At 44.5% G+C, this 20,455-nt stretch overlaps 1 protein-coding gene across 2 annotated transcripts in view; it reads left to right on the top strand.

The window, feature by feature from the left end:
• The first annotated feature begins 515 nt into the window (after window positions 1–515).
• The window catches only part of LOC111250273 (integrin alpha-PS1-like), a 130,790-nt gene continuing 110,850 nt past the window's right edge, over window positions 516–20,455 (top strand). The window contains exon 1 of one of the 2 annotated variants that reach the window (XM_022805228.2): window positions 516–1,247. In XM_022805228.2, the coding sequence (XP_022660963.1) occupies window positions 1,063–1,247 (185 nt within the window). In that variant the 5' untranslated portion in view covers window positions 516–1,062. The remainder of the gene's footprint in view (window positions 1,248–20,455) is intronic. The other variant, XM_086987667.1, reaches the window with a different exon arrangement.

Below are 20,455 nucleotides of genomic sequence, written 5' to 3'. Positions count from 1 at the left end.
TTCACCACCTTCTCGTAACATGTTTTCATTAAACCTCACACAGGAAATGCATAGTTTACATATTACCACCTGTATTCAGAAGTGGAACATGCTGGGACATGAAGAGAGCTTTACCGGTTTTAACTCTCTAAAACTGCGAGGTAACTTTATTATCAACAACGAATATCCTTGTGTAAGCACATTGCACGAATCATAGTAACAGTCAAATACTTTTTCCATCTGGAAAGACATTTTATTTTAGCTAATTATCATTTTTCTTGCAAAAAAATCAATAAAACATCACCTACAGCCGTCCTCAGTCCGTCCGTCAACCAGCCGCTCAATTCGAACACCACCAGGGGGCGCTGTCGAATCAAAACATCTCGGAATGATGTCTGCGAGTGGCACGGGTGCTCACCCAGTGGGCACATCAGCCGCGGCCGCCGCAGATCGACCGACCAGCGACCGTAGCGCCACCAGGACCATCGGAGATGGTACCTCTCGACGAGTGTCATCTCTCCGGGCGCGTAAGACGAAGAGTCAGAACCACTTAGAACGCAAAAGAGTGAACATCGATATTGTCATATTCTCAGGCCAGTAACATGTTGCCGCTGTCGCTGCAAAGCTGCTGACGTCTTGTTATAAACACCGTAGTCGGCAGCTTGGGTTTCTTGCATTAACGTATGTGAATTGCCATAAACGGCCCGTCGAAATATTCGCGTGAGTAAAAAGTTGCTCGGTGAAAGTTGTCGGGTCGGTCCCACTACTAGGGAGACTGGCCCAAGAGCGGGCTAAGCATCGATAGAGTAACCGCGCAGTACTAATGTGTAGGTACCTCGTGCTGTCTGAATGGAAGTGTCAATGTTTATTGCTATTCTACTGATAAATGGTTAGTATTAATCGGTATAAGTAGAGGGAAGTGAAGAGAAAAGTTAGTGATCGCAATTTTCGGGAGTGTGACGGCGACGACGACAGGCTACGAAGGCCGGAGCAGAAATCGAAAGGAAAAAACATTTTATAATAGGAGCAGTGATAACAGTAGACAAGTGTTCGACAAAGTGCGCATCTACTAGTTCGTAAAACATGTGTTGGCAAAAATTGGTGACTCTTGCCCTAGCCGGTATTTTGTTAGTGCCTCGGGACAGTGCGGGCTTTAACCTCGAGCCACGGCTGCCTGTCATTTACGAAGGGCAAACTGGCTCCTACTTTGGATACTCTGTGGCCGCGCACATGATCACGGAAAACAGCACCGATGACAGGAAACCAAGGTAAAAACTAGTTAGCCATATTGGGGGTATAACGCGCACACCGTTGTCAAGAGGCATCTGTATATCTACAGACGAGCGGAAAGAAGACCAAGAGTGTCCTGTTATGTAGTGTATTCAACGACACTTAGTTTTCTATGCGCGAAGTAGAAATACTTTCTTCGCCGAGGCAAGATCACTGTCGAAGAGTTGTTACGCTAGTTTTTAGAACATGCTGGAAAGCAGTTATGAAAGGTTCTTGGTTGCGTTTAACTCAGATGGTCTGTGATGGTGACTCGCCGAGTGAATATCGCAAAATTGTCGGAGACTAATCCATCAGTCGAGCACGGATCGGCGGTTATCATTTGGATTAGTTTGAATCAGTCGAACAGAAAATGCAAACATAATTGACTTCTTCAGTTAGAAGCAGAAGTATTGCCACTTGTTGGCGCGAGTAAATAGCTTGTATTTGAGCCTCAAATTTATACGGAGTATACGTAATATAGTTGTAACTAAACCTTCGCTATAAACGTATAAGAGCAGTTTATACACGTGCGAAATATGCGCATACAGCAGTTACTGTTTACTACATACACGTAATCTAACTAGCCGGTGTGACTCTCCGAAAACTTGAATGGATGCTAATCCAAAATAGTTTTAAGTGATGAGAGGTATTACTCTCCAAGCCAAGTTACTTTCCAAAATGCTGATTTAGCCAAATTCTTATCGGTTGACCCAGCACTTACGTTTTAGCTTACATCCGATAATAGACGCACCAGCAAACCTGAAAAGAGCTGCCTCAGATCGTAGCGATGTTTGTTAGAAAGCAAAGGTCTCTAGGGAATCTCGCTCAAAACTCAGAGCAACGCCACAAGCTTAGAGAGAAAAGCTCAAGACAGATGTCAAGGCAGGCCTCTTATAGCTGCTGCCGCTTTACACTGTCGAAGCCCGCATCGTCCGAAGCGTGCGCCCTACCTGCTCAGGGCTTTTGGCAACTCTCATGTTCTACTTACAGTGATCTGTCCGTTGTTTGCTCCCTAGCGATTCGTAAAAGACGAACTTTAACTAGACTATACAAGATGAAACCGTATTGGCGAGACGATGGCTGATCGGCAATGCATAGAGTATAAGACAGGCAATGTGGTGAAGGCTATATTGACGTCGTTCTTGCAGGGGGTGATTGAGCGTACAATTTGCAATGGCTTGCCTGCTGATGAGAATTTTCACCGTCCGATTGGTATACGGCCGGCTGATTTTACGTTCATTTGACTTTTCATCAATTTTTCATATAAAGAAAAAACAAGTTTTCGTTATCTTGCTACGGTCGAATCTTCCTATGCTTTCCCTAATCGTTCCGGTTTTCTTCTACTCACTCTTATAATTGTGATTTTTGCCGCTGTCGCTTACTTGAGCTGATGCCTATTGCGTTACTGCTGGTGTTGGCATTGCTGCATGGTGGCAGTACTCTCAATTTCAGCTAAAATAGGACTCGTCTTTTACCCCGTACTATTCGACCTTAAAGTAGGTCATCCTTTTCGATTTAGCGATTCAGCATAAACGTCCATTTAACAATTCGACAAGTCTACTAGCGACTACGAAACACTAGTAAACTACTAGTTACTGTGGTTGGTTAGTCCTGGCCATCTGCTTCGTCCTATATGTTCTTGCCTTACTGCTAATGCTGCCATTGCTGTTTCCATACCTCTTAAATCGTTCCTTGGACAAGCAGCTGTGAACAGTCTGTAGGATCGAACTCCCAGACCCAGACTCAGCCATTATCTGGACGGGTAAGGCAACCGCGCGCGCGCGCGCGCGGCATGATTCGCGCAGGTCTGCTGTTGACGACGGATAATCTTTGTCTGCTTTCGACTTCCTCCGGCATACGTTCTATTCGCGCTGAGCTACGGAGCAGGAAGCTTGCGATATCGACGTCGTTGACGAAATGGCGTTATTTTTGACAACGAAGAAAAATTGTTGAGGAGCAATCGTTGTGTGGGAACATAATGCCGTGCTAATTTCATTATTACGAGCTCCAAAAGAGGGTCCACTTCAGGCATACCCTATTGACCTATGGGTAATAGTCGTTACAAAGCGAGGCTAAAACAAGCATTTAAAGCAAAGTGCCTGTCATTTTACCTGTTGATAGTCGCCTCGAACGTGCTGCAAAGAACATAGATATGTAGAATAGACGCGATACCTAACCTTCACTAACAAAAATCGGCTCTTGCGGTCAAAAAACGGGTAAAGAAACATAAATGTAACAGGGTCTAATTTAAACGATAACCGGCTAATATTCACAGAAAACACATCGAGATACATCTGTTACTACAATACGAGCTTCAGCAATGTTTATTGATCGCTTCACGATTGTGCTATGGTCATAAAAATAAAAGCCTTTAAGTCAAAGCAAATGAGGTAAAATAACGAAAATATAGCTCCTAGATAGAGCAACGCGATTGGTGCCCGTGTGTTAACAGCGTGTATAATAACAACTTCCGGTCGATACTGCCTTTGCTGAGTAAAAGTATTTCGTAATCGGTGGTAACACGTAGTGCATAAATGTTTGAGTCGACTGATTAGAGCGACGCGAAATCGGCCGGCAGCCATTTCGATAATGATTTGGGTCAGATGCAAAAGCCACATTTAGAAGGAACTTCGTGTTTATTTATCGTTTCAGAGATTTTTGTTGGCCTTGTCTGATCAGGCTTGATTTGTGAGGCCTTTGGTAGCCTGTGACCAAGACCGATCAGTGTCCAAGTGACCAAGACCAAGGCGATCTTGAGTCGCGTAATACACTGATACCTCTGAAGAAGTGTTCTAGTTTATTGAGTGGATTTGTTGCTGTGGTTTAATTGAGTTTCGAACTTAGCTTTCAAGCGATACGCGTAACGCTGATAGAGATCGTATACACGCCATATATACTATGTACTACTACGCACGATAAGGTGAGTTCTGTTTCGATGCCCCGTCTCGACGATGGAGCTACACGTTTTGAGAAAATCATACCACCGCATAAAGCTTCTTTGTGCCTGCATTCGATGGTGCAGATTATACAATTAAGTAATTTGATTTACAACGCCTCTCGAGACTACGGAGTGAGGGAGCGATCGTCGGGAAAGGTGACAAAAGGTGTGCTAAGGCAAATCACACCGCTGTGTTCGCCGCGGCGGAAGCATATTTATTCACGGTGCCATTATCAAATATGGACCCGCGGGGTGACGTTGACATGCAGCGGGGGGACGGCGTATTGGCAGCGGGCAGCTAGATACAGACTGTCGTAGCCAATTGTTGTTACAAGCCATTTCAGCTATTTACTATTTAGTGGCCTATACTTCTTATTGATATGGCGAAAAGTCGTTTGTGACATTGACACTTCGACAAGCAGAAGGGAAGTTTCTTACCCTTATTGGAATCAAGTGCAGAAGATCCACCTATCAAATATATATTGATAATAAAATTATTATTAAATCGTCATTTCTAAAGTCCAGTTTGTAGTTCTCGTTATACGAATCTCTTTGCTTGTCTTGTTCACCTACTGAGTGGATCAGCGAGCGTTTTCGTGCTATCACTATATGCTATATAGCCGCTATTGTCGTCAAATCGTGTATAATTCAACCCTATATAAGTGATATCTAACCAAAGTACGTGTACAGTCAACTCGTGCAGAAATGTGAAGATGGACAGTACCCACTGACTGAGAAAAAGGCTCAGAAGGTCATATTCAAAGGGTGCTATCAACAGCTAAAAATTGAAAACGTTCACTTATAATAATTAATTGTGACAGGCATACGTTAGGCACACGAGATGCTATGTGAGGACTGCTTCAAACTGCTGGCCATTGATCGCGTTCATCAACGTGTACTAACGAACAATAATTAACAGGAAAGAAAACCCGTATCGACTTGAAGGTTTCCAACCTATTTTCTAATCGGCAGGGCTTCGTGCTCCAACTTTAAAGAGCAGAATCTTTCAATGGGCAAATTGTTCGTCTGTAGAACTCGAGATCTTCATCACACACACACACACACACCACACACACACACACACACACACACACACACACACACACACACACACACACACACACACACACACACACACACACACACACACACACACACACACACACACACACACACACACACACACACACACACACACACACACACACACACACACACACACACACACACACACACACACACACACACACACACACACACACACACACACACCGCACACACACACACACACGGATACTATGCCCAAGCTGAAATAACGAATACGTCAAGTGGGCGCTTTTGCTAATTGCTTTTTGTTAATTAGATTCGATTAAATGTATATATCTGTGTGTAGATGCAGACGAGGCATGTTAGAGGTGGGCAACCAGTGACCTTGTAGTGTTGGGCGTATTGCACCGACGCGTTAGCGTCAAGGGTGATTCGATCAACGAAGTACTTACGGATAGTTATAAATGGGTTCGGTGTCTCAAAAGCACAAGCCAATCTTTTCATCTGAACGTGTGTCTATACGGAAAAAACAGTGGAGAACGGCGAACTTGTGTAAGTGGTAAATCTATCATCGAACTTCTTAGCTGTCGCCGCTGCTATTGCTTTTGGTGTGCAATATTAGGCAATTTATGCAAGAAACGAACGTAACGCTAGCAAGCTTTAATTGATCTGTGTTCGCATTGTTTTAAGATTTCGACCTGGCTGTTATGCCATGTGGACAAGTCTTTGGACGACTCATTTGGTATTACTTCAAAGGCTCGCAACAGAGGCTATCTCAGATTTGTCCAACAAATCTACAAATATTCCGAGTGTATACCTCTACTTCTGCCCTTTCGCGTTGCTTCTGCTATGACTAGCACAAAACGAAGTGTTCGCGCCCAGTTTTAGACCCCTGTTCGAGCGCCTCACATGCTATAGCTGCATTATTACGCCGATTACTCGAACGGACGTTCTCAGCGACACGGTATCCACATCAGCGGTTCCTGTAGCTAGCGAACCGCTTGCGCCTATTCTTTCACTGTTTCTCTAGAAATTGTTTATCAACATTTTCCGTTGCTAAGAGACTTGTGTGCTTGTCCATAGTAATTATGGGCTGCGTACTAGCATATTTGAACGCGCATGATGCCCCATTTGTATGTATTTTTTGACATCTTCCAGCTCAGAATGATCAATTCGTTTCGAAATGCAAGAGCAGGAAGTCACTCTACTCGGCCCGACGATAGAAACAACGTGAGCGAAAAATAAGAGTCCCTTGTATTTAGGGTACGGTAAAATATATCATAGATCTGACTGCGACTACTAATTGGGTCTTAATTTGACGCACATCGATATGGGGCTCAACGGAGTCGCATGGGACGACTGATCAAATTCGAACTACTACAATCAAGTGGGAAAAAGCCATACAGGGAAAATGATAGGCTCGAATTCGATATGAGACAACGGGAAAAGTCAGCCCTCAGCCCGGTACTAACCAGAAAACGCTTGTCGTTCTCGTGGCTATTGCCTGTGTTCTTCCACAGAAAATCCTACTCTCATCAGTGTCCGCCCAGGTAATTGACGCTAGGCAAATGCGTTTAGGGCCATCGATGCTGGCTCTCGTTGACTCTTTGTAGTGGCAATCGGCATTTTCGATTGCTCGTGCAGTTGTCTGTTGCCGCCTGTTTCATCACGTTATCACGATCAAACGCGCGCCGTTAGCTACGGTGGAGAAAAGGGCTATCGCGGAAAACGAGACAGAAATTTCACTATTTTTCTATCGAGAATAGTCTCGGCTGCTGCAGCACGGAAACGGCACAAACAACAACTCGTTATAGGTCAATGCAAACGTTCTACCATGGCGCGCTTTCATTCAGTATAATTTATAACAAGGTGGCAGCTTCTGATGTAACCGTTGTCATCTCGAAGCATTCGTCTTTATCGTAGATTGAGGTGATGCAATTGCTTGGCTATGTAGAATTCTATTTGAGGTGTCTGCTTTTGCATTTTTTTTTCTAACCCAGCATACCTGTGAGTCTATGTTGAAATGTTCCGTGATTACCTGTCTAATTAACACACATTTTTTTGCTATTGTTTTGTGTGGATCGTTTCTTAGCTACCCGCACACAGCTAAACCGTTGCAGCAATACTTTTGCATCGCGACTATAAACTTGCAACAAAAAATATATACGAGAGAAATAGAAAAAAAAAACTTCTGAAAAAATGTTTTTGAGTAGCTAGTTGAAATATGACGTAATTCATCTGTAAATAGTAACTTTAGAATGACCTTTGGAAGCAAAGAAATTGATGTTTATACGTCTTTTGATAAAGCATTGAGAGAGACTTTAGGCATGGAACGCATCAAATAACCAGCCATTAATACCATACGCTGTCAATTGCCCGCTAAAATAGCTGCCGCGAGCTGTTCTGATTGTTTTTCAGTTCAGTCATAAAGGCATACGCGCACTGTGCATTGCTTGCCGGTATCAACATGGCTACTTCATATGTAAAAGGGCAAATTTCAACAGTCATCTCCCCTACTGCCTTTTTACATTCGTATACGTGTATAGATCGGTGTCTCCAGTCCAGTAACAGAAACAACACAGGCGGCGAAATGCTTGCCTTTTCTTAACTCGATTCTCCATGCGATGAGCGCCAGCCAGTGATTCGTGGATTGTGCATGCCTACTACATATTGCCATTACGGGTTGTCTTTCTATTGATCTAACTGTTTAGACGGGCGAAGATGCTGCGCGTACAACGGACCTGTCGTTGTAAAGACGAAGACTAAGCATAAGGACTGTCGGAGGTTTGTGGAGGGGGACAGCGGCCGAGTAGGTGAAGTTTTCGGACGTGGCCGGCCTCAGCAGGAGCAGCAGTAACTGCCTGAAATCGCCTCGATTTTCGTTGAGTCCTTTGCTTCGGAGGTACCGTTGTTTCAGATGTGTATGGCCCGTGCTAGAAGAAGAGCACGCGGCCATCGCATGGGAAATATAGAGGACATTTGAAGCAAAAGATTCCTGTAAGGGGCTTGGATTGAATCTGATTATTGATAACAGGAAGCGGAATGCTTAAGGAGCTTGTGCTAGATGTGAGCTGTAATACATAACGCTTTTTCGAGCAGATTATGAAATGCTTGAAACTGCAACGAGCTTAGTTAAGCTAACCCGCAACAGGACCGCATCGTTGTACAATAAAAAGAAGAACCAGGTACCGTAAATTGAATTTAACCTACGAATCTTCAACGTAGCATGAGAAGGGCCGTCGACAACTTGTTCCGTAGCTGCAAGTCCGAACCAGTCAACGACTGTTGAACACATGTGCAGCACGGCTGTACTAGTGCTAAAGGCAAGATCTTCAGTCGTACCGAAATCGTTAATTCGATATAAAATAAATATGCACTTTATACTTTACGCTCATTCACTTAATGTATACCTAAATAATATATTGGTTATTTATAAAAACTAAGCTGAAACAGTCATTATAAAAGCGACTGATAGAAGTCTGGCGGCCAGACGTTATTGTGTAACTTCCAAGTTTTGGTTAAGGGCAGCGATAACTTTTCCATATCGGGCTACGTTGTGCGACTATTGACAGCCGTATCGACCGGCATTAAGTGTAACGTGTGCTTCACTGAGTAGTGTCTTCGGTAACCTCCGTGCTGAAAGGCGTATCCATTAAGTATAAAGTTCGATCGAATTTGATGATTCGTTTATTGTTACTGTGGCTTTTTTTTCTTTCAGGTATTATGGCTTGCGCAATCGTGATATACCCTAGTTCTTTCTTGCATTATATTTTTGCAGTTGGTATAGTCATTGTTCTGATTTACCGGTCATTTTGTCAGTGAGCCTTCTGCGCGATGTCGATCTTATTTCATAGCACTTGTGGACACATGTGCTATGTCTCTATATCGCATCAAGCTCGTAATGAAAAAGGCGATTTTCTGATGACGTTTGATTTTCTTATGATGAGAGAAGTTTTGCTAGCCAAGATCCCGGCGCGGCACGCCAGCAACTTCAATTACGTACGTCTAGCGACTGCCTGTTATTTGCTCCTTCTGCGCTTTGTTTCGCGGCCTTCACTGGCAAAGGGCCGAACTCAGAAGCGCTTTTCGCCGAAGTAATCAACTTGAGACTGCTGCAAGATGGAATCAACAACATTAGTATAGGCAGCTCCGCCAAAGAAATACATGCCTATGCATAGCTAAAGTTACCGTAGCCAAGTTGACAACAGAAATCACTACTCTTCGCCTTACCAGAGGGACGATAAGTTCGGCGGTGATGCACTGACCTCTTGCGAAGTCTGTGTTGCAGAGGTCTGCGGATCTCTGATTTGTAAACACAGAAGATGGAAGTTACACTTTCGTGGGTCAAAAACCAACCAAACTGGAAACGATGGGCTATTGTGTTCTGTCGTAGCCTTTCCGGTCTGCACTGTAACCTTCGTGCAGTGAGAAAAAATCTTGGGAACTAATCTTGGCGCAATTACCTATTTCGTTCTACCCTTAGTATTAGTCCAGATTTATTTAAAAGAATATTTATATATATAACTTGATAGAAATTATCACTTGCTACAGCCCATAATGCTTTTAGATTATATATAATTTTTTTGTTTTATTTATTTAATATCATGTTGAGAACTGTATTTTGACGTATATATGCATTCGCCTGTGACTCCCTCAAAAGAAACTGGCGCTTGTTCATTTAGGCGATTTAAAATCATAGCAACCATTTTTATGAATCCCTCCCACCTAAATGTCCCGGCACTGACCTATTGGGTCGCACACAACTGAAATATTCAATGTACATAACTGGTAGGGACTTCGGTTGGTCACTCAGCCAAGTAACACTGGGACGGTAAAATAACGCCGAAATTTTAACCCATTATGTTAGAAGACAACCAGTTACAAAGATGGTAACATGGCATATTGATTCGATGCACCTCGTTGACGTTAGAACATCTGATGTTTTCACTCGGAACAGGCTTACGAAACTGATTCCGAGACGCGTATTTCCTTATTCGCTTATTATCTATCGCTACTCATTCTGCGTCCACATTATTATAGTCGTAGTCAGCACTAATCGTTGACTGTTTTCTGCGTGTTCCGACACGAACGTAGGAATTCCCCGTTCCTAGAAATCTCTCCGCCGTGTCTCCGCGATCGCCGTACCTGACCCAAGAGCAACTACGGAAATACTACTTAAGGTAACGGTAAGTTCGAATAAATTGCTTCAGCCACAACCAACCAGGCAAATGACACAGCCGAAACGCAACTACGTCATGCACAACTCCCAATTGCAACTTCCCAAAGAACTACGTTCAGTTCCCTGGGCAATTTTATAGTCGGAAAAGCGCCATTATAACTCCTACAACTATTAGAGGTACGAATGCGAGGAAAATAACATTGCTATACAAGGAACCAACATACCGATGAAACTGTCCCTGGCTGAAACTGGCTTGTCGTTGGTGCCACCGATTCGACTGCGCCTATCTATTGTTGTGTTCTTGCTGAATCTCTACACGGTCCTCTTCGAGCTATACTCCTTTAGTATCTCCTTTTCTCTAGTCTCGATTTTTCTTTGCCGTGTTTGCAGCGCTCTTCCGACACGGCGATTTCCTACCACTGCTATTGCTACTGCAGAAGTTCGCGCTGCCTTACGCGTACAGGGCGGCAAATAGATGGACAATAGCGAACAGACAGATGCTGCCGGTGCTCTGCTGGCGATGCTCCAACACCACAACAACCCCCCTCCCTACGGCGGACGTTCACCCTGGTGTTCACTGCCTGGGGATTCCTACTTCCCTCGTGGCTGATGGCGGCAATGGTGGTGCCGCTTTGATTCGCTCACTCGTTGTCGGTTGCTGCCGGATTCTGTCGTTTATGCCTCTTCTATTAACGCTACCATTGCGATCGCTGTTTTGTCTGCGCATGAAGAAATTGCCGCACCATTGCACTGTCACCATTGGCACCACTGCATCAGCCAGATCCATAGCGAAGGCAGCCGCATAACTTCAGCTATCCGCTACTAAAATGCCTTTTTTTTTTCTGTCATTTTCATGCTTGCGGTTCAAACGACCCTGAATGCGAAGTGAGTGCGCTGCTCAGCATCATGCTTCCCTTCTGTGACCGTCAAGGCGACCTAACCTAGGTACGCGTCTTTGACGGAGGACCTCTTCCGACCTGCATACAGTTTCTACTGTAAACAATCGCACTGGCTTGGAACGACGCTCGAGGCTGTACGTCCAGTCGAGATATCGTTGCGGGAAGTTGCACGTGCATGGTAACTCATGATGATTGTCGCTGTAGGAGGAACGAACACCGCCAATGGCGAGGGTGACGTCCGTGCACAGTGATAGCCGTTGTAGTAGGCTACATCGCCTTGTTCCATGAGCCATGCCAACCCTCAAATACCATCATAGCACAGTTGCTATGCCAACCGGTGCCGTTGGACGAGAAGCATCATGCCGCTCAAGCCGTAGGAGCCCGCTTTCTTTTCGAGAGGGAGTAGTCCTCGTACCATCGGCCTGCTCCATTCGTCCAATGGCTAAGCTAAGTGAAACAGAAAGAGCAGAAACAACAGCTGAAAAACGTTAGGGCTAGCCGAAGTTCACCGGCAATGCTACGAGCATTAGCGCTGTGGTACCAGCGGTGGCTACATATGCAACGGAAGAAAGCCATCCGACCGGCGCGCACAAGGATATACAGCCGCTATGCCGACTAGGAGTATCGGACAGCAATAGTAGCAGCAGAAATAGAAAAAAAAGAGGGTATGTTTTAAATGGTGGTAAATACGCTGTTGTTGTGGTCAGGAGCAGCGTCGGTGGAGCTCCTCCTGTCGCCGTCGCGACGTGGTGCTGCTATAATGCGGACTTCAGGACAGAACGTAGCTCAGATTCAAATTTTAGCCAGAGGAGATGAGCAAATGCTCGTGCATCAGTGAGAAGCATCACTACCGCCCTGATGATCAAAGCAACATTGCGAGGGCACCAATGAACGACTGGGTGGCATGGAATATATAAAGATGGCCATGTTGGTCTTCTCGTTTTTCTTTCTAAAATAACGGAAAGAAACGACCATGTATGAGCGAGATCCGCACGAGAAAAATTCACACTGAGAGATAGTAGTAATAACAGTATTTGGAACGAGTTCCTGGTCATCTACAAATCTACATTTCGATTTGAATGACCTTTGATTTTACTTATAATGGCTCTTTTTTTTTTTGCAGAAAATCATTCGTGCAATAGAGACACTTACTGCGCTGATGCGTTTAAACAAAGAACGGAAAGCCCGTAGACGGGTATTAGATTGAGGGGACAGTCATAGAACAAAAAGAACAAAGCGAAAGAGCTATCGATTTTGAAATGAGACATACGCGCGTCAAAAAATATATCAGATGGTTTTAAAACTGCTCCTGGAGGAGAGCGAGAAATCTTGACTAGTAGTGTCCGCCCAGGCGGACGTTTCGTAGATGGGAAAAATGGGTCATTAAATAGCTAGAAAGGAAACCGTTCTGGTTGCAATGCCATAGTCTCCGGCAGTCTGTGTTAGCGGAGTACAGTTGTGAATTAGAACTTCTGCTTATAAAAAACACGGGTTCGTGACAGGGACGCGTAGCATGGTCCCGAGCAAAACGGTTTTTGGTTGGTGAATCAGAAGAAAATTTGTTATCCAGCAAGAGATAAACGTGATTTCGTCGAGTGTCTACTTTGTCGCGACAGAGTCCTATGGAACATGGGCTTCAGTAGGCTGTTAGGACGTGAGTCTTTGCCAGGAAAATGCCGTAGGACGAGCGAGTTATTACTGCTAACGCTGTACTGGTTGAATAGCCATACCGTCAACGATCGCAATAACAATTACTGAAATGCTAATAACAGTTACGCTAAAAAAAAACAACACATAGCTTTAGCTTCATGGTTCTTCATTCACACAACGATTACATAAGCAGTAATAATGCACTGCGAAAAATACTAGTTCAAGTCTGCAGCGACTTCAGTGAGGTTACGGCATGAAATGATAAAGATCTTCGCGGAAAACCGTCCAATTGCTTCACTATATAAGTGGATCATATTAGCCAGATTAACACAGTCTGAGCAACAAAAATTCGTGCATTAAGTCAACAATCAAGCCCGGTTCTAAACGGGAACGATTGTGAAGGTAACCATAATACTCTCCTCCTAAAAATTGACACGACGAGAATTTGAACCCTGTTCTACGGGAGCTCTGCTTTTGTTTGATATTTTCGCTGCAGAATGTTCAGCTGGTAGATCTTAAACACGAACTTCGACTGTGAAAACGCCGTTGTTGCTGTTCGTGGCTCTCGTTTGTGACAGTATGACACTATCAGAAATAAAATATTTGCCGAAAACATTAGATTTTATACGCTCGTTTTACTTGAGCGACATTGCTTTCCGTTAGCGTCAATGGCGTACTTAGGTGGGTGCATGCGTGCGTGTGTGTGTGTTTGCACGACGACGATGATGGCAGTCTTTGCGTGCGTCTTCGTAACTCACTTCTTGGAAGTTCTCGAAGGCCGAGGACTGAAACAGCCGCGGCTTTAAAACGGTAATAACTACAAAGTTTGAGGGAAGGAGGAGACACCGCATCGACGCGAACACCTGACGCTGCTGCCTAGGGCCGTTAGTCTGCTGTTTACTATAACTCCGTATTACGATGAAAGATTACGAGAAGGACGAAGCCTATTGATAGGTAATTGCCTAATAAATACACTTCTGTAAGGAAAAAACAACAATGTCACTATCCGTTTAAAATGCTGCTACTATAAATAACTTTTTCCTAAATCGTGCCTTAGCAATAGCAGCGTCCATTGAAAGCTGTCGACAGATTTTCCGTTCATACACGAATTGGCGAGCTAACAAACTTTTGAAGTGCTGTTTGATTTTTAGTCCATTCATTACATGCGTGCTTCCACCTGTGCATGGTGAGATCTAGTAAAAAATAGCTACTGTAAGTGATCCGACGCCGCCATCGGACGGGTATTTCCTCCATTTTTGTTTTCGTGCGTAGACTGTACATGGGCGTGAACATGAATAGCGGTACGGCGTTCTAGAGCTTAGGTCAGATTGATCCGCGTGAACCCACAAGCACATACACGTAGGCTGATGAGAAAAGCAGAATTTCTTATGCAAAATTAACTATTTTGATATGTACTGCGTACCTAGTGGTTTGATATCGTTGAATTCTACGAGACTGCCCTATATAGGTTTAATTCTCTCCTTCTTGTGCACGGCCAACCTTGTGTAGAGCGTACCCATTTGTCTGTTAACTCTATGCTATAAATTAGCGAAAATAGAGATACGCGTACACCTCGTCTGTTATTGCACGTATTAGAGTCGGCGTAGCACATCTTTCCAACGGCTGATCTGTACCCGATTGTTGATGACATGAACATGGCTGTGATGCGATCGAGGAAGAAAACAGAAAAGAAAGGTCGGGGAAAGTAATCACCTTGAGTTTTTTTCTACTGTCGACACTATCGTCTACGAACGCGACTGCTTCGATAAAACGTTCGCAATGGTAATGACGATAGCGATGACACGACGTCGACGACGCCCCCTTCGATTACACTGAAGTCAGTGAAAGAAGAAGATTGCCACCGTATCAAGGCGCCGCCACCGCCCCCTCCTGTGGCCTACATAAAGCGAGCACCGTGTTGATTACTGGCTAACCGGATCAGCGAATTTCGTACCGTCAGCGCGCAACCTATTGTTGTTCTTAACGTCGTTGGTTACCGCCATTCACCGTGTTCGTTCATGTGTTTGTATTCAGTAGCACGTGGTGCACGGCATATTGCGGATTGTTACGACACCGTCGACCTGTCGGAGACGAACCGTCAGACTCGAACGATCAAAGAATACACGATAGAGATACATGAGAGAGAAATAATCGCTCGTTTATTCGCACCCAGATTTGCCTCACACGTCGGACGCGCCAACAGCCATCTATCGCCAGCAACACGGCGATTTTTATCGACATATCATAGCCACGCGGTTTGATTGCTATACAGGATCGATTCGCGGTCCATCAGCGCTTCAGGCATCAGCCAGTAGCAACCCATGGTTCATTGGCCAATTTTATTTTATGCTTCTGGATTATAATAAATCTCATTGATTTGCGCGCAAATAAAGTGCCGACACTGCCGCACAGCTGTAGGCCCACCCGAGGCTCATGAGGTAGCCGGACTTTTCGTTGGAAAGTGTAATCACTTGACGCTATGCATCGAGCCATTTACGCTCATTGGCAAAGCAGGACCACATGTCTCCCGAACGTACACACCCGTTTCGACGTTAACATATGTATGTAATATGATGTGGCCGTAATAGGAAAATGTACGGCACTTCAGTACACCTTTCACTCTGTCTGTCTGTGCGCAGGTATGGATCCATAGGCGTCGCCGTAATTATGTTCGGTAGCCATCGTCAGATTGCACCATTTTCTTTGTCGTCGCTACTGTTTCTTTTGATACCATTGTTGTTGCCGTTGATCCCACTCTTGGCAAAGCCGTCAGTCGTCTCCGAAGCTTCCTGTTTCGAAGCTTGGTTTAAGGTGGATTTACGCTACGAGCAGCTGAAGCTAGAGAATGCCACGTTGAAATATATTTATGTAGAAAGCCACACTGGCGTATGGGTAAATTGTCCGCTGCAGCTACTCTCACTGTCCTATGTTGTGTCTGTATGGGACATGATAAAATGGCAACGAGGCAAATTTTCCGTTTGTTCCCTTCCGATGTGTGTCTCACTGTTGGAGTGTGTTTATGGCCTTTGGTATATTTTGAAGCTGTGTTTGGTTTTTCTTCTTCCTCGCTAGAATTGCATCCGTGGTCTAACCTAGTCAAGCGTTGACGGATCGAATCCGTTGTTTCATTTCGGCGTGGCCCTGTGTGCGCCGTAGCCGCCAATCGGGACTACATCAGCCCACACGGATGATTTGAGGCCCAGTTTCTGGGTGACTTCAGAGCGACTTCGTCGGATAGTTTCGCACAGCAGGAGAACTTTATGAACAGCAATGGTGACGAGGAAGGGCGCGCGGAGCATTGGAAGGAGGCGAAAAACGTGCAGTGAGTAAGCACGGTCGCCCATCTACAGGAGGTGGCGGCTGATCCAATTGGGATTATGAAGTTAATTTTCTAATTACGCGCTACCGCCGCGAATATAATTATAAGTGACGTCTAGTGGAGATAGTGCTAAACATAATATTAAAGATAATGATAACAATTACTTTTTTACGCTAGATGTATAATTGACCATGTTTTTCGCCTTGATGTATGCAAATGTGAGTTTTGCTTACACAGGAGCCCACAGCTGTGCATTCAATGTATACATGCTAATAAGACATAAACAAAGAAAGTAATGTCATGTTACTGTTTGTCCGAGATCTGATGCGTATTCTTTACCTAACATTTACTAGATCTGCATACGGATGTACGTTGTGCAGCCAGTGAGGAGCGTAAATTCATCAGAGACAATCGTGTTAACGCTAGTCTGTTCTGTCTAGTTGACCGTGCTGATGGCTATGATGATCGTATAGTTTATCAGAAGTATGTATGGCTGATGCGATATTACTGAGGTACGCACAATTAAACGATTCGGAACAATCGACAACTAGGAACATCCTGTCCGTCCTCCGGCAATACCCAAACGACCTAAGCAATAACGTATTGCGTGCGACAAGACCCGCTAAATCTAACTAAGCATCAAGCGGATATCAAATGCATGTCGAGTACAAACACCGACACATGCACATATATACACGATTGATTTTTTGTTCATTAAATATGGCTATCTGAAATAAACAACAAAAGAAACTGTACACAAAGCTAATGCCGGTTTGTGTTTCACCTCCACGTCACTGTTACATAGGACACTTTGAATCCAACGTCGTACATAAATTTGCTCTGGCTTCCAGATACGCGACGTAGATCACAGTTTACCCAGGGCTTAGGAATATGCCTTGTCTATGCAAAAGAAAGCGCTTTGCACAGTGGTAGAGCAGCATTTTCATCTGGCCAGCATATCGTTCTTGATGGTTAAATAATGATGGTATCAGAGAGCGATCGGTTACGTGACGATCGGTCGCCTCGATCACTGTGCACCGAGACGATCCCGGTATTTCTACATGTAACAATCCCTTACACTACCTTTACGCGTACCGTACTTATATGTACCGCTCATATACAGACCCGATTGGGACGCAAGAGCATGCAGGCATAAACGATTATCTGGCCAAAACGCCAGCATCTACTGGATTAGATGATGGGACTATGTTACGTTATGGTAGCTTTGTTCTTCTGTCATTGGAATCGTGTTCCTTTGTTTCGACGAAAACGCTACGATGCATTTGACGGTTGTTGACTTGACCAATATATGCATATTGTATGTTCGTGTAGATATCTACAGTATCGGAACGCGGTCGGGAAATATACCCAGCAATAAGGATAATATTTAATCCAATTTCAGCGTCGGTAACCGATAAAAATAATAGTAAAAATGGTCCGAGCTGGTAACTCGGAATATTACTTACTATCACTATTACCATTGTGGCTGCGGCGACTTCTGCTGCTAGCGACGTTCGCACCGTGTTAATGCTGGTGAAGATTCCGATGGTGCATCATAAATGCCCTTCTTGTTAGAAGCGCGCTGTTAAAGCCCCAGCTCATGTTGCGAAGGCACTAAACCTGTCGGGCGAAACACAATCGACGACGAAAACGACCGAGAGAGATCGTAGCCCGTCTCAACTGGAAGACGGAGAATTATAGCTGGCGTTCTTAAACGTTTTGTTTTCCGTCCGGCAATAGCAGGTCAGAGAGTAACATCGATGAATCTGTGATGGCAAATTGGGGTTTCGCCTGCAATCTTGTGTCCGAACGGCGGGTTTATCTTACTGGCGTGGAGAGTACAAAATTACTTGTATCTTGCCCGATCAGTGTTCTTGTAGTCATTGTTGTCGATGCTCCCGCTACTGTTATTGTTACCTGTCTATATAGTTCTACCGAAGACTTTTGGTTGGGAACTCATATAACGCAGTACCCGATTCGACCAGAGAAATTGCCAGTATGCCCTATCTTTTGCGTCTGCGAAATTGAGCTTTTCATAACCATTTAATCCTAAAACATTTTTTATAGGCTCCTCCTTCTGAGCCTGGTTCCTCTAGTGTGACCGGATCCCCACACTCACCTCTGCTGCTACCCATTGCTGTTAGCAAATATAAAGACGCTATTGCTGATGATAAGGCGACGATCCTGCATCAGATCTTGCACGAGACAGTTCAGCGACAGACGACAGCGGGAAAAAATCGTAGTCGGCTAGAAAAAAAATGTAGACGCATGCGAGCCAGCTTTTCCGCCGCTGATTCATCTTCCATAAAATTTAACGAACATCGGTCCATCAGTTAAGAAACATGGACAAAAATTTGCTTAGATGAAACACTACGATATACAGTCACCGCTAGTACTGCTGCGTTCCGCGCTGACGCCGCCGGTGCCTGTACTTCCGCCAAATTTCGTAAGACCCAATCACCATCATTGACTGAGTCGCAGTGGGAAATTTAATACTATCATTTCTTGACCCGGCGGATGGTCTGCTGTCGCAAACAATCTCGACTGTCACCGCACCAAGTAAACCGGTGATTATAGTGACGCTATTACTCTCATGTCTACGACCATTGGATGTGACCACTGGTAATAGATTGAGCAGTAATAACGTCCAACAAAAATGAAATTTTAGTAGAAGCAACAGAAACGGCGAGGGGGGAACGTGAGCGACAGACCGATAAAAACGGTTATGACGAGAAGACACCCACCATGACCGTCCATAGTTGGTCGACTTTTTGTTGTTCGTGTTGTTGTTGTTGTTGTCATCACCATGGTATTGGCCATTCCCGTACGTGTACACGTCTGGTAATGGTGAGAGGGAAAGGAAAATGTAAAGAAAAATAAGTAGTCAAAAAGGCCATTGCAGAATTGCTTTGTGAAGGAAAAGGATTTTTCTCAGTTATCCGTTAGAGTTCTGCTAGTGGCGCGGCAGCTTAAAGATCGATTTCGAATGTCCCTGTCTGTATAAAGCCGAGTGTATTCTAACGTAAATGGAACAGACACCGATCAAAACCCAAGTAGTAGCCGAGTGATCGAAGCCTTATGTGTAACCAGTGTAGATTGAACGAGTGGACGACAAATAGGCAACGGATGCACATCTATTCCCGATGAATAAACAGGATGAAAAGGAGTGCAACGCAGAAAGATCACAGAGGAAGGAGCGGAAACGATGCGATTTTGTGCCTATTACGGCTGCAGCCGCTGCTGTTAGAGCTGATATAGAAGCAGACAAAGATCGCTCAGCGAAATAGTGACAACGATCTGCTTATTGATCGTCTCAAGAAACAGAGGCAGGGCCAGAAGGACAACAAAATTAACGACAAAAACAACAACAACAACAACAGTAGCAATGGCACGATAACCGGCTCGGATGCCTGCCGCGATGTACCTGAAGAACATGAACTCTGTTTGAGGGGTGAAATTGGACAGCGACAAAAGCAACGACCACAAAATAGTTACGATTTAGATGATTTTGACGGAGGCCAAAGATTGAGTCCGGCAGAGGCAAGAGAAAGCAAGTAAGAAAAAAAAAACAAAAACGCAGAAAAAAATGTCACTGAACGTCTTGTCTGGACGCAAACGGAGAGAGATCGATGAAACGGAGAGCTCAACCTCGCGTATTCGTATTTGGGGTTATGTGTTTCGTTATATATATATATTTATATATGGAGCAGCTTATGAATAGATTTGTGCCCGCTCACCCGGCGAGCCCACGTACCATCCCCCCTTGGTTCTGTAAAAACAGACCGACCCTTTTGCTACGCCCGCTTCCATTGGACGTATTCGAAGCGGCCCGCTAAATCTTTCATTGGACAATCGTCAACGGACACGAGCGATATGCTTCATACAATGCATGCGTTGATCTTTTCGAAGGCTTGTATACGAAAAGCTACGTACGAATTTCCCAAAAGAGAAAAAAAAACCAGGATAAGACCCATTACCAGAATCGAAGATATCTAATTTATTCTTGTTTTCAGCTTGCTTTTGGGTTATTTTTCGTTTCTTTCGGGTGATGTCGATTCGATCCTGTTGGGATTACGAAATTCAAAGCTTCCCGAGTTCTGTATTTTGTTACAATGATTTGGGTTTGGTGCAGCTTTTCTTTTTGTTGAGCGCTTGTGGAAACGGTTCCAGTTATA

Source organism: Varroa destructor, unplaced genomic scaffold, assembly GCF_002443255.2.
Source record: "Varroa destructor unplaced genomic scaffold, Vdes_3.0 BEIS01000004.1, whole genome shotgun sequence".
Taxonomy (NCBI): Eukaryota; Metazoa; Arthropoda; class Arachnida; order Mesostigmata; family Varroidae; genus Varroa; species Varroa destructor.
Note: the sequence above shows the minus strand (reverse complement) of the source record. Positions and strands in the feature narration are given on the sequence as shown.